This window comes from Drosophila pseudoobscura, chromosome X (assembly GCF_009870125.1).
Source record: "Drosophila pseudoobscura strain MV-25-SWS-2005 chromosome X, UCI_Dpse_MV25, whole genome shotgun sequence".
Classification (NCBI taxonomy): domain Eukaryota; kingdom Metazoa; phylum Arthropoda; class Insecta; order Diptera; family Drosophilidae; genus Drosophila; species Drosophila pseudoobscura.
Genome location: NC_046683.1, coordinates 42,460,936 through 42,474,859, shown reverse-complemented (window position 1 = coordinate 42,474,859; position 13,924 = coordinate 42,460,936). Strand labels below are relative to the sequence as shown.

General features: G+C 51.5%; 1 protein-coding gene and 1 long non-coding RNA gene across 2 annotated transcripts; one reads left to right on the top strand and one right to left on the bottom strand.

The window, feature by feature from the left end:
• The first annotated feature begins 1,894 nt into the window (after positions 1 to 1,894).
• Muc11A (Mucin 11A) lies at positions 1,895 to 7,340 on the top strand. The gene is made up of 2 exons (XM_033382968.1): positions 1,895 to 1,999; positions 2,494 to 7,340. The coding sequence occupies exons 1-2, from the start codon at positions 1,958 to 1,960 to the stop codon at positions 7,177 to 7,179; spliced, it is 4,728 nt and encodes a 1,575-aa protein (XP_033238859.1). The 5' UTR covers positions 1,895 to 1,957; the 3' UTR covers positions 7,180 to 7,340.
• Positions 7,341 to 11,547: 4,207 nt separating this feature from the next.
• Positions 11,548 to 12,660, bottom strand: LOC117184848 (uncharacterized). Its single transcript, XR_004470313.1, has 2 exons — positions 12,252 to 12,660; positions 11,548 to 12,153 (listed from the first exon to the last, which is right to left on the bottom strand). It is a non-coding gene; the product is annotated as an uncharacterized lncRNA (long non-coding RNA).
• Positions 12,661 to 13,924: the final 1,264 nt, after the last annotated feature.

Genomic DNA, 13,924 nt, shown 5'->3' with positions numbered 1-13,924 from the left:
AGCTGCAAGTTGCAAGCAGGGAGCTGCATAGGATTGCACTGCGGCAAGGCCAGTGGCGCAGGCAAGTGGATGAGATTGGGGTTGGGTTTTGGGTGTTGGGTGTTGGGGTGGAGAGCCCACCGTGAGCTCTTGCATAATTTGACTCGTCTTACTTCATTTGCATGCCAAGGGGCCTCGGGGCGATGTCCCCCAAAAGCCTATTTGGGTCCTGTACTGCTTGCCCATCCACTGGGTGCCGGGCAAATTAGCACGTGGAATGCCACGCCGTCACATGAGCACACCACCATGGCCCCACTCACCCAGCCATTGGGGCCACTCATCCATGGCCACTCCAACAGTCATAATACAATATCAAACGAGAGTTCATCCGTATCTGTGGGCACCCACTCTTCTTCGCATTTCATAATACAAATATATGGCTAACTGTATTTATTGTATTGTCTAGACACACGAAACCGCAATGTGACTGCGCCTGCATTGCATTTTTCATTTTTCATTTTCCGCTTTTCATTTTGCATTTTGCATTTTGCGTTTGCCATTTATCATTTTTTGTTGTACGGCTTAACCGCATTAACAGCGGAAAAAGTAAAGCAAATTCCACTTAATTGTTCAATATTCATGGAATTTGCGGGACAAGCTCAAAGGGCATATCCAATGGGCCGGCCGCTCGGTGTCAAAGGGATGAATAGAACCCTCCATGGGATCCATAACAGATGCTAATGGAAGTTTTGGCCCATAGCAAAATGAAATCTTGGATGCAGGCCATTGAGTACTTGGGCCTCGGGGAATGTGTGAACATATGGGTTGTAAAATTTAAAACACTGCACTGCAATCCACTGGAATCTTGGGTACGAAAATACTTCACTTGCTCTATCAGTAATCACATATAATGGAATAAAATAATAATAATAGAATCTGGTTCTATAACATACTCGTAGTCGTGTGTTCTGGTGTCTCTGGTTATTCAATGTCGTGGGTTCCAACTCAAGATTGCTGCCCTCCGTAAGGGCTTCCAGTACAATATATCGTTCATGCGACCGGTTGTGCATTTGCGGTGGATCTCAGATGTCAGGACGAGTCCGAAGTGACGTGCATTTTGGACAGCAGATCATAGCTGAAGGGTTATCTGTTTGGGGCTACCGAAATACGTGTACTCAATTCTTATCTAGATGCTCGCAAAGAAGAGGGCAAGAGACTGACTGCGTCATGAGCGGGGTCTGACGATGAAAATGCATTCTGGTATGACCCCATCACATCACATCACATCTGAGGAACGCTTCTGAATGGGATGGGATGGGATAGTGTCAAATAAAATCCAGACAAACGAATATGTTCCGTACCCTGTGTTTTTGTGTATTTACTCGTATCTTTGGTTTGGGGCAAATAAAGCAAAGACGCTAGTCAACGGAAATGCGCAGCCCGTTTTATCAACATTTACCTTGACGTTAGCTGGCCAAGATTAAGATTACGTATTTGGCAGTCAAAACAGATTCCCGAGAACTATATTATCGTTTAACTCTTCTGCCTCGATAAGGGGAGTGATTCATGGACCCAGCGGAAAAGTGCGTGATCAGAAGACCACATCAAGGCGGGTGGTCACAACACATCACATCACATAACATCACATCGCCTTTACCATTGAGAATTTGGGCCCTTCGACCTCATTTGAGCAGTTCGAGTCCCTTGCCTGGAGCACTGATACCACAGATACGTTGGAGTTTTCTCTATGTTTTTTGGGTAGCCAGAATGGAATATCTTACTCCGCAATATCATAAATTGGTTTAGCTGCGCTTATCAGGGGCAAACAAGCGATTATCGTTTATTTGGCTAGCGTCACAGAAGATTTCGCCGGAAAGGAACGAAGATACGCCGGAGATTTTGCATAAAAGCGCGACAGATAGGCGTACAGAGGATAGTAACGATCTTTCATTCGAACCCAACGGATCAAACGACGACGATGACAACGAACCGATCGACCAGACTTCTGGTCTTACTTGTGGTAATTGCATAATCCCAAAGTCGCGACCAGCAATCCATCATATCCGCAGAGCCCGCATCATGTTGATCGATCGCTTCATCGGCTCCAAGTGCCAAGATGGAATTATTTTTTTATTTGATATTTTTTTTTTGTTGCTTGCTGTTCTGTCTTTGCTGACGAGTCGTATAAATTTTCTATTGGAACTTCGGTGTGGCACTTGGATATGCCTCGATACACGCCACGAAAAACACAAACACCAAACCCCAACCCAACCCCGCTAAATCGAACCCCAAACGAACCCGAACTAATCTTAGCTCCCGGGATTCTTGATACTTTGGATAACGTTCAAATCAATCAGCGACAACTCAAAAGTATCCTATGCAAGTGAAACGTACCCAATGTGTAGTTGTTGCGGTCCCGAGTCTCCGCCATGACTTGCGACGAACAGTGCACCGACTCCCTTCGAGATCGCAGCCCGACTAACCTCCCGCCCCTCTTCTGCATCTCTCTTCCAGCTTACAGCCCTAGTGGCAAACCACCAGGCAAGAGGAGCCGCCGCCGTCCTCAAGTGCGGTGGCAAGTCGGCTGTCTGCGTGGGACCTCTCACCTACCAGATCTGCGTGGACGATCTGACCACGGGCGCCGTCATTGCCTGCCAGACGAGCACCCGTTGCGTCACCGATGGCATCGAGATTTGCGAGCCCATCAAGTCGGACGCAGAGGCACCCACGGCGGCTGTTGCGAAGATGGTGACGATCACCGACAGTCCGGCCGCCGTGAGTGAATCTGCCCCGCTTGTCGTTGCCTCCAACGCCACCCCCGAAGTGATCTCCACTGAGGGTCCAGGATCATCTGCTCCAGCTGAGACGACCACAGCCCCAGTTGAGACGACCACAGCTCCAGTTGAGACGACCACAGCCCCAGCTGAGACGACCACGGCTCCAGCTGAGACAACCACAGCTCCTGCTGAGACAACCATCATCACGGAAACAACCACAGAAACGGCATGGTCCGAGCTGCCCCTAGACCCGGAGTCCACCATATCAGTCATTCCCGAGGACACTACCACCGATGCTTCCTGGGATCCCAACGCGCCTGTTGAGACAACTCTGTCTCCCGGCTCTGATGGAAGCAACACAACAATCGATCCTAATGCACCATTGGACCCCAATGCGCCCGAAGGATCTACTGTTGATCCTAACGCACCCATCGATCCCAATGCTCCTCTGGACCCCAACGCACCAGAAGGGACAACCGCTGCTCCTGGAGAGGTAAACCCCAACGATCCCGCTGGTTCGACTCCTGCTCCAGGAGTACCTGCTGATCCCAACGCACCGCTGGATCCCAATGCTCCTCTGGACCCCACCGCACCAGAAGGAACAACCGCGGCTCCTGGAGAAATAAACCCCAACGATCCCGCTGGTTCCACTCCTGCTCCTGGAGCCCCTGCTGATCCCAACGCACCGCTGGATCCCAATGCTCCCCTGGACCCCAACGCACCAGAAGGAACAACCGCTGCTCCTGGAGAGGTAAACCCCAACGATCCCGCTGCTTCGACTGCCGCTCCTGGATCTCCTGCTGACCCCAACGCACCCCTGGATCCCAATGCTCCTCTAGACCCTAACGCACCAGAAGGATCAACCGCTGCTCCTGGCGAGGTAAACCCCAACGATCCCGCTGCTTCGACAGCCGCTCCTGGAACTCCAGCGGATCCCAACGCTCCCGCTGGTTCGACAGCCGCTCCTGGAGCTCCTGCCGATCCCAACGCACCGCTGGATCCCAATGCTCCTCTGGACCCCAATGCACCAGAAGGAACAACCGCTGCTCCTGGAGAAGTAAACCCCAACGATCCCGCTGGTTCAACTCCTGCTCCTGGAGCCCCTGCTGATCCCAACGCACCGCTGGATCCCAATGCTCCCCTGGACCCCAACGCACCAGAAGGAACAACCGCTGCTCCTGGAGAGGTAAACCCCAACGATCCCGCTGCTTCGACTGCCGCTCCTGGATCTCCTGCTGACCCCAACGCACCCCTGGATCCCAATGCTCCTCTGGACCCCAACGCACCAGAAGGATCAACCGCTGCTCCTGGCGAGGTAAACCCCAACGATCCCGCTGCTTCGACAGCCGCTCCTGGAACTCCAGCGGATCCCAACGCTCCCGCTGGTTCGACAGCCGCTCCTGGAGCTCCTGCCGATCCGAACGCACCCCTGGATCCCAATGCTCCTCTAGATCCCAACGCTCCCGCTGGCTCGACAGCCGCTCCTGGAACTCCAGCAGATCCCAACGCTCCCGCTGGTTCGACAGCCGCTCCTGGAGCTCCTGCCGATCCCAACGCACCCCTGGATCCCAATGCTCCTCTAGATCCCAACGCTCCCGCCGGTTCGACAGCCGCTCCTGGAACTCCAGCTGATCCCAACGCTCCACTGGACCCTAATGCTCCTCTGGACCCCAATGCTCCTGTGGACCCTAACGCTCCCGCTGGTTCGACTGCCGCTCCTGGAGCTCCTGCCGATCCCAACGCACCACTGGATCCTAATGCTCCTCTGGACCCCAATGCTCCTCTGGATCCCAACGCTCCCGCCGGTTCGACAGCCGCTCCTGGAACTCCAGCAGATCCCAACGCTCCCGCTGGTTCGACAGCCGCTCCTGGAGCTCCTGCCGATCCCAACGCACCCCTGGATCCCAATGCTCCTCTAGATCCCAACGCTCCCGCCGGTTCGACAGCCGCTCCTGGAACTCCAGCTGATCCCAACGCTCCTCTGGACCCTAATGCTCCTCTGGACCCCAATGCTCCTCTGGATCCCAACGCTCCCGCCGGTTCGACAGCCGCTCCTGGAACTCCAGCAGATCCCAACGCTCCCGCTGGTTCGACAGCCGCTCCTGGAGCTCCTGCCAATCCCAACGCACCCCTGGATCCCAATGCTCCTCTAGATCCCAACGCTCCCGCCGGTTCGACAGCCGCTCCTGGAACTCCAGCGGATCCCAACACTCCCGCTGGTTCGACAGCCGCTCCTGGAGCTCCTGCCGATCCCAACGCACCCCTGGATCCCAATTCTCCTCTAGATCCCAACGCTCCCGCCGGTTCGACAGCCGCTCCTGGAACTCCAGCTGATCCCAACGCTCCCGCTGGTTCGACAGCAGCTCCTGGAGCTCCTGCCGATCCCAACGCTCCACTGGACCCTAATGCTCCACTGGACCCTAATGCTCCACTGGACCCTAATGCTCCTCTGGACCCCAATGCTCCTGTGGACCCTAACGCTCCCGCTGGTTCGACTGCCGCTCCTGGAGCTCCTGCCGATCCCAACGCACCACTGGATCCTAATGCTCCTCTGGACCCCAATGCTCCTCTGGATCCCAACGCTCCCGCCAGTTCGACAGCCGCTCCTGGAACTCCAGCTGATTCCAACGCTCCCGCTGGTTCAACTGCCGCTCCGGGTACTCCTGCCGATCCCAACGCTCCCGCTGGTTCGACAGCTGCTCCTGGTACCCCTGCTGATCCCAACGCTCCCGCTGGCTCGACTGCCGCTCCTGGCACTCCTGCTGATCCCAACGCTCCCGCTGTTTCGACTGCTGCTCCTGGTACTCCTGCCGATCCTAACGCTCCGGCTGTTTCGACTGCTGCTCCTGGTACCCCTGCCGATCCCAACGCTCCCGCTGGTTCAACTGCCGCTCCTGGTACCCCTGCTGATCCCAACGCTCCCGCTGGCTCGACTGCCGCTCCTGGCACTCCTGCTGATCCCAACGCTCCCGCTGTTTCGACTGCTGCTCCTGGTACTCCTGCCGATCCTAACGCTCCGGCTGTTTCGACTGCTGCTCCTGGTACCCCTGCTGATCCCAACGCTCCCGCTGGCTCGACTGCCGCTCCTGGCACTCCTGCTGATCCCAACGCTCCCGCTGTTTCGACTGCTGCTCCTGGTACTCCTGCCGATCCTAACGCTCCGGCTGTTTCGACTGCTGCTCCTGGTACCCCTGCTGATCCCAACGCTCCCGCTGGCTCGACTGCCGCTCCTGGCACTCCTGCTGATCCCAACGCTCCCGCTGTTTCGACTGCTGCTCCTGGTACTCCTGCCGATCCTAACGCTCCGGCTGTTTCGACTGCTGCTCCTGGTACCCCTGCTGATCCCAACGCTCCCGCTGTCTCGACTGCCGCTCCTGGTACTCCTGCCGATCCCAACGCTCCCCCTGTTTCAACTGCCGCTCCTGGTACCCCGGCTGCTCCTGGTACCCCGGCTGCTCCTGGTACCCCGGCTGCTCCTGGTGCTCCAGCAGTTCCCAACGCACCCGCTGTTTCGACTGCTGCTCCTGGTACTCCAGCTGATCCTAACGCTCCGGCTGTTTCGACTGCCGATTCTATTCTGCCAGGCCAGACTCGACCAACTTTCCGCCCAATTCCGCAGCTGCCGTTCTGGCCATTGGGCCCACATCGTCCAGGACAAACCGACAAGGCTGAAGGACCCAACAATGGCAATTCCCAGCCCACCTCTCCCAATCGGCCACTTCCATTCTGGCCGAACTGGCAGAACTGGGTAAACAGCTGGCGGACAACTCGTAAGCCAGTCACCGTTACTCAAGCCCCCGCTACCAGTCCGGAACCAGCGAGTCCCCAGCGACCAGAGAAGCCCAGCAACAATAGCCCCGAAGCTGTCGAGAGCGTAGAGCAGGCTGCCCCTGCACCCCCATCAGGTGGAGCTGCATCCAGCGAGAACGCCTCTGTCGAAGAGAGCAACAAGGGATCTGGCGAGAAACCAAAGGACAAGCCGAAGTCAGGCGAAGACCAGTCCAAGGAGCAGGAGCAGAAGAAGCCCAGCTCCGCTGAGAAGGACAGTTCCCGCGAAGAGAAGAAAGAACAGGAGAAGGAAAAGTCGAAAGATTCCAAGGAGGAAAAGGAGGAAAAGGAAGAAAAGGACAGCGAGTCGAAGAAGTCCAAGGATGATGAGAAGAATGACGAGGACAAGCTGAGCTCAAAGGAAAAGAAGAAGTACGTGAAGAACATCATCAAGAAACTGAAGAACGAGGAGGACTGCAACGAGGAGGACGTCTTCCCTGATGTCCGTGACTGCAAGAAATACTACCGCTGTGAGGTGAAGAGTTCCTCTGAGAAGCACAAGTTCGTGCACCTGCGCTGCGACAAAAAGAAGCGATTCGACTGGCTGGAACAGAGCTGTGTGCCCAAGGACGAGGCTCGCTGCCTGGAGAAGTAAGGGAATGTGATCGACATCTCCCTGGGCGGGGAATCAAATCTGTATTATCCACATAATAATCTCAGCATCAATTGTATTGGCAATGATATTCTATCTATAAATAGTCCTCTTTTCTAATTTATTGTACTATATAAAAAATAAATTTTCTTTCCATCAATAAATCTTGAAGTCCATGCAAACGTTTATGCGTTACTCGAAGAGTTTAGGGATATATGCATGTATATTGTATACAAATATATGGGTTGGTGTACAGTTTCGTACGCAAATCGTAACCGAACACACCGAGCGGCAACGATGATACGATCTCTAGATATAACGAGCAGAAATGATGATCCCATCCCTAGAAAACGACGAGCAACGAAGAGGGCATCCCATTAAAAGAAACGACGGTGAACGGAAGACGAAAAAACCACGACGGCAACGCGAGCGTGTGTTAACAAAAAACCTAACGACGGTAAAGAGATATATTTACCCCATATTTATTGAACATTAACTACAAAATTAACTATTAATCCTTAAATAAATAAAGAACCCCACATATATTAGTTTTGTTGGGGATGTGGTGTGGTGTGTGTAACACCGATGAGGTTGCATGTCAAACCCCATAAAGTATATGATGGATCCCAATATTATTCTCAGTGTATTCTGAGCTCTACACTACGAAATTATTTGCAGTGGTCTCTTTCGTTGCACTCTTTTTAATTTACGTTTATTCCCGTCCACTCTCTGTCACACTGCCTAGTAGGTGTTAGTGAGAGAGTGCGGCCTTTCGTCTTCAAGGTTTATATTATTAGGCAAAAGGGGTGGACCTATGCAAATTAAATAACTGCGGTAGCGGATTGTGTTTTTAAAAAGTTTTTATTTTACTTCTAACTTCACTGATATAGATTTAAGTAGAGGGTCACAAAGGATTCCGGACAAAGGGTTTGCGCGATCTTAATTTTTAGCTAGACTTTGCGGTGTCGCTGCTGGATCAAGACTGACTTGAACTTTCTGCCATCCCGAGTATTGGATTTCGTCATCCAAAGAGAGAACTGTAAAATGCCTAAAGTGCAGGATCTGCAGAAAGCCGGGAGTGAGATTGTTTATGAGAAGCGGGATGTGGGCAAACATTGGTTTTCCATTTAGGCGAGTGTCAAAGATTGGGATTGCGGCGGGAGCCCTTGATATTGTACATCTTAGAAATCAATTAGGCGGAGGCCCAAGATTGAAATTGTTTTCCTCCTCTGGAAACCCAAGAAAAAGTTTTTTTAAGACAAATTTGATTAAAAAAATGGTATTAAGCATCCACTGTCGGTGCAATCATTGCAGCAGCTGTGTACTTTTTCGCGGTCTTAGTCATTTGTTGGGACTGTGTTATTTTCCAGACATGTTTGATTCTGAGAAGGATTTTGTTTGATTGTGCCCGTTGCCAGCCTTTTAATACTATAAGAACGTATAGTAAGTGGATTAAGCGTACATGGCAGAATCATGAGCTGGCAGTCACGGAGCAATATCTTCATCTGAATTGGCTAAGGTCACTAAATCTATATTAGCAGCGAAAGCCAGGAAATATTATTGCGGAGCCGCTATCGGCTCGAAGCCGTTAGTATGAGATGAATCTGAAGCTGCTCCAACTGCTGGTTTGCCGCTTCTTTCCGGATAACCCCACTTAAGTTCCGTCAAATTTACTGAATATTCCAGTTTTTATCCGCCTTAATCCTGCCCCCCTCGTAATGAGTGGTGGAACTCCCGCAAGTTTTCCGCCCAGTGCTCCTTAAAGCATCTCACTTACACTTGCCAAGTTTTTTCCTATGTAAATATTTAGTGTACCCCGGAATTTTCAAGTGAAGCGCAAACACGGAAAAAAAGCGCCGAGGGGAAAGTGCATTGGCTGTTGGCTGGCATTCTGGGAAGATGGGGGGCCTGCTCTCCCGGCCAGAAGTACAGTTAGGGAGTTAGGGAGAAGGCTCTGTGAGTACTCTCTGGACCGGCACTCCGAGTGGGAGGATGGGAGAGTGAAGCAGAGCAATACACTTAAGTTGATTCGCTGTCATCCATTGCAGCTCATTTATCATTAGACCAAGTCACACACACACACATACACGCAGGACAGGCACCAGCCAGCAGGAGGACCGAGACCGAGACCAGGACCAGAACTGGGAGGAGGACTACGCCCAGCCAGGCCTGGCGACAGTTTCAGTATCTTCTAAGTAGTCGGCGGAGCAGGGCCATGGCCGCGTCAAGAGTAAGCATAACACTTTGCACTGACAATGCCCCTTCTTCCCAGGGAGCTGGAACACGACGACGACGACGATGACGACGACGACGGCGATGAAGTAATTCAATTTTTATCGTGGGTAATTTTGTAACGAGAAACGAAGAAAGCGACTGTGGTAAAGAGAGTGGTCTATAGAGGGCACAGAGGGAGACGAACACTCGCTGACCGAGCTGACAAGAGAGAGATGGAAATGTTATGCTGCCACTGACATGGACACGGACACGGACACGGACACAGACCCAAAGCCTTAAAGCTGGATCACTATTGGATGGACCGAAGCGCAGATCCAGAGATGGCGAGGGAAAATGAGATAGAGAAGACCAGGCGAGTGGTGTCGTGGTGCCACGGAGTGGTGCAACGCAATGTGCGACCATACGTTGAAAATTCAATTTGCCTGATGACTTGCTGTGGTTTAAATACGGCCAAAAAGCGACAGCGCACATTAAACTCATTGCCGCCGTTGTGGCCAAATGGATAAAAGGCGAAACAAGCGGGTGCCCGGCACCATGGCTACCATGGACGTGGCGCAGGGTCCACACCCAACCCAACCATGGATACTGGCACCATCCATGTCCAGCCAGCTGCACATTATATACTTATGCATACGACGCAGCAGCATCCGCACCGAGTGAAAAAGCCGCACAAAAAATAGCAGAACAGTAGAGTGGGACACAGGCGGAAAAAGCGTACACTTTGTTAACTACATTTGACAGGGGGCTTGAACGGAGGAGGGGCGCAGAGAGTAGAGACAGGATCCAGGCCACATGCTCTCGGTATAGTTCTCCATCCCATCGCGACGGAGATGGGCCCACTTGAAGCCTGGTCGTTGATTGCATTTCATGCGCTTGGAAAATCAATTTTTATTTAATTAATGTGCCTCGTTGCATGCATTACAAGTAATCGGGGGCTGTGCTCCCTACCCGGGAGCGACTTATCATCAGAAGTTCCGGTATAAGGCCAAGAATTACGGGGAACTCGATAGTGCAGATGAGCGAAAAGTTAGCTTGAGTTCTCGCCCAACCTTTTTCCAATGAAATCAATGATGTCAGTCAGTTGCCATTATTCTGTATACTCACCAACTAAATGGACCGAGTGTTTGTAATATCAGCATCTAGAGATGGCCATGAACGAGCTTGAAATTAATCTTAATCCTTATTCCATGAAGATAACTGATTAACCGTATTGAACAATCTACGTATCTTAACCTATTGATCCCTTAGGAAGTTCGATAGCTAGAACGGTTGCAATCTTTGCTTCCTTCGACTCTGTATCTATCAAAAGCGTATCTACCGGAATGAAGATTTCCTGCATAATACCCTTAAGATCTACGCAAGTATTCCGCTTATCTTTAGCCCAGTTAAGTATACCTTCTTTTCGACCAAGAGTCCACCAGGACTTTACGAATCGACTCTCCGAAAACTTTTAGCCAGGAAAGGGGCGTGGAAAGCGTGGAAAGCCCGTAACATCAATCAGTGATCCCATCTAAATGCCATCAAATGGGATTTCCCGTTGCCTCCTACAAGTGTACACAATGACGCCGCGGGGAGTTGACGCCAAACGGTGGGTGGTGGATGGCTGTGGTGTGGGTATGGTATGTGGGTGTGCCTCCGCCATATGCAAGGTGCTGCAGCGGAGATGGCAGAGATATGGGGAAGACGGTGGGCGGAGGGCATCTGGTGCTCGTACTCGTATATTTAATATTCACATTTCAATTGTTTTTTCTTTGTTGTTTCTTTTTCTGTGTGTGATTCCTCCTGCTCCTGTTCTACTCCGGCCACCGTTCCTGCTGGGTTCATTGCGCAATTACACCCTCGGTTCACCCGCTCCGACGCTCCAACTGAGTCCATCCACTCTACCCCTCTTCATGGGACTCCCTTTAGTCGGAGTCGAGTTCAAGTCCGGGAATCCCACAGTTCTCGCTCGCCCCAGTGACTTTTCCCTGTGTTTGCTTTGACTTTTGAGCTTTCTTTTTCTGACGCCAGCGATGGACCCAGCTACGGCTTCTCTTGCTGCTCCTTCGTCTCCTCCTGCTCCTGCTCCTTCTCCTCCTCCACCGGCTCCTGCTTCTTCTTCAGCTCGTGCCTTTTATTTATAAAATTTTCATAAAGTTTCGTGTTATTAAAAATGGAATATATTCTCGCGCGAATACGCAATGGAATATTAATAACATGAAAGAGCTTGAATTTTAATACAAATCTACAATGCCTTGTATGGAAGTGTACCATCATCATCGCCGTGCTCAACCTCATCCTCAGCCACAGCCACAGCCTCATCCTTGCCCACAGATCCAATACCAACCGGAAAGAGCGAAAGTACCTCTGCGAACGGAAGAAAATCTGTGCATACTCGTATCTGTGGGTCAGCACATCCGTAACATCAACAGCCGCAGACCAAGCACATACACGAGCTCTCGATGGGTGTTTGCTCGATGCGAACGTGCCAGAATGTTGGCCGTGTCAAAGAAAATATCCCCGACGATGCTATGCGATGCTATGTGGAGCGAAGCGTCGCGCTCCAAGGTGCCGGCGCTGTAATATATGACTTGGTCCCGGGAAAGGGTACGGGTACGGGGAAGGTCGGGTTGACCTAGTAAGCGGATGGACCGGACCCATGCTCAGCGGATAGGCTCGAAGTCAACCCGAAACGTTGCGAAGGTGCTGTCGGAACCCATCCTAGCCACGGCAGCAGCACTGGGTAATTGCCTTGAAAGGCCGCTGAAAGCCCTCAAACAAATTATAAATTGCCACCGACGAGGCCCGGCTCAAAGGGCCTATGACATTTGATGGGGGGAGTGTAGCACACTTCGACTCACTCATTAGCCCAACTGCTGCTCCGGCTACTTCTCCGGGTGCTTCTGTATTCTGTAGTCGTCTGTCTCATCTGTAGCTGCTGATCCATCACCTGAAGTCGGCGTTGGAGTCGGAGTCGGAGTTGGAGTCGACGGGTTTGTCGGGTTGTCGGAGCCAGGAGTCGCTTTATGAGTCCGTCGTGAGGAATTTTCTGATTGCGTGTGCATTTTTAATGCGTCCTGCCCTTTGGCCTTTCAACCACTACGCACTTCATTCATCAATGTGCCCTGGCCTAAATGATGATGCCGGTGCTCCTTGCTGCTCCTCTTGCTTTCTCCTAGCTGCTCATGCCAAGAAAAATGATGATTTGTTTCCAACGCCCTGCCTTGTTGTTCCCCCCCATTCCCTATTTACTCCCCCCACCCACCTTTCACAGTGCTTACTTTGATTTTTATAAATTTTATATGGCCACGCCTTTACCTTTACTGTTACCTGCCGCCTCATCTCCCCTTGCTGATGCGGAACACCGTCGTTCACTAATGAAATATGAATAATTGAAACTGTATTTTCATTCTGTTTTACTTCATTTGGAGTTCATTATTTTTGGTTCACGGTACGTCTGCGTCTGCGTCTGCCCGGCCGGTCGTCGTCTTTGTCTGCGTTGCCATGGCTGGTATTTGATTTTTTGGCACATCAGACAGTCCACCGAGTCCAGGGTGCCCTTGCAGGTGCAATCCGGGTGGCGTCGTAAACTTTGGGACTTTGAGACTGCGAACCAGTAGCCTTGGGCGGGTTCGCACTTTCTTCAAGCGAAGTATTCACCAAATGTCAGCTAATTAACCGGGAGTGTCCATTATTTTCGGCATTTATTAATGCAGCATCTATGGTACGGCCATTAAGAAGGCGACTTCTTTGTGCCCGATCACAGATTGCGAAGTTCTGATAACCTTCTCAACCCTTCCTTAAATGAGGGTTTTCAGAATATCCTTATCCACAGGCGGGATCCTTGTCAACGACTAGCGCATCGGATTGCACTGGTTCGTGCTTCTCGGATATGATATTTGGGCCCAGACGGGTTTTTATTATGCAATAGAAACTTCTAGTGTGACAGCAAAAAAACAACGAAAGAAAAAACAAACAATGTAAAATGTAAATAACTAAAGAATGCAAAGCTGCTGCACGCTTGGACCGAATGCAAATGCGTTTTGAGTCGTTAATTTGGCAAACTCGATAAGATACTAACACTAAGCTGGATCCGGGGAATGCAAATGCCCGCAAAGGAGCAGGAGCTCCTGTTCTGTTGGCTAAAAACATTCGCCGAGGCTCCTTTTCCCTGTTGCCGAGGAGTGGCTGCCAAGCTGTGGATACTCGTAGGTTTTTGCTCCGGTTCGGTCCTCCCTAATGCCTTGTTATTTGTTGCACACAATTGACCATGTAATTATGCAGAGGGCTTGTCGCAGCGGTGAAAACGGTGGCTGCCACTTGCTACGTGTGGGGATTGGTGCGGCTATCTTATGACAGGGACAGGGACAGCTACTAGAAATCTGCGCGGTGACTGGCGGATGCGAGCGGAAAATGCACTGTGCTCTTTGAATTTTAATTGCGACCACTTACTTGCTGACTGACCCAAGGGATGTAAAATGTTCGCTTCACAACAAAACAGAACAAAACAACAAAGTATTGTTATGAACTGAGT

Excerpts from the sequence above, each read along its gene's own strand:
- Muc11A (XM_033382968.1), top strand. The coding sequence starts at position 1,958 with ATGACAACGAACCGATCGACCAGACTTCTGGTCTTACTTGTG. Across the intron at positions 2,000-2,493 it reads GACTTCTGGTCTTACTTGTG|CTTACAGCCCTAGTGGCAAA; the intron begins GTAATTGCATAA and ends TCTCTCTTCCAG.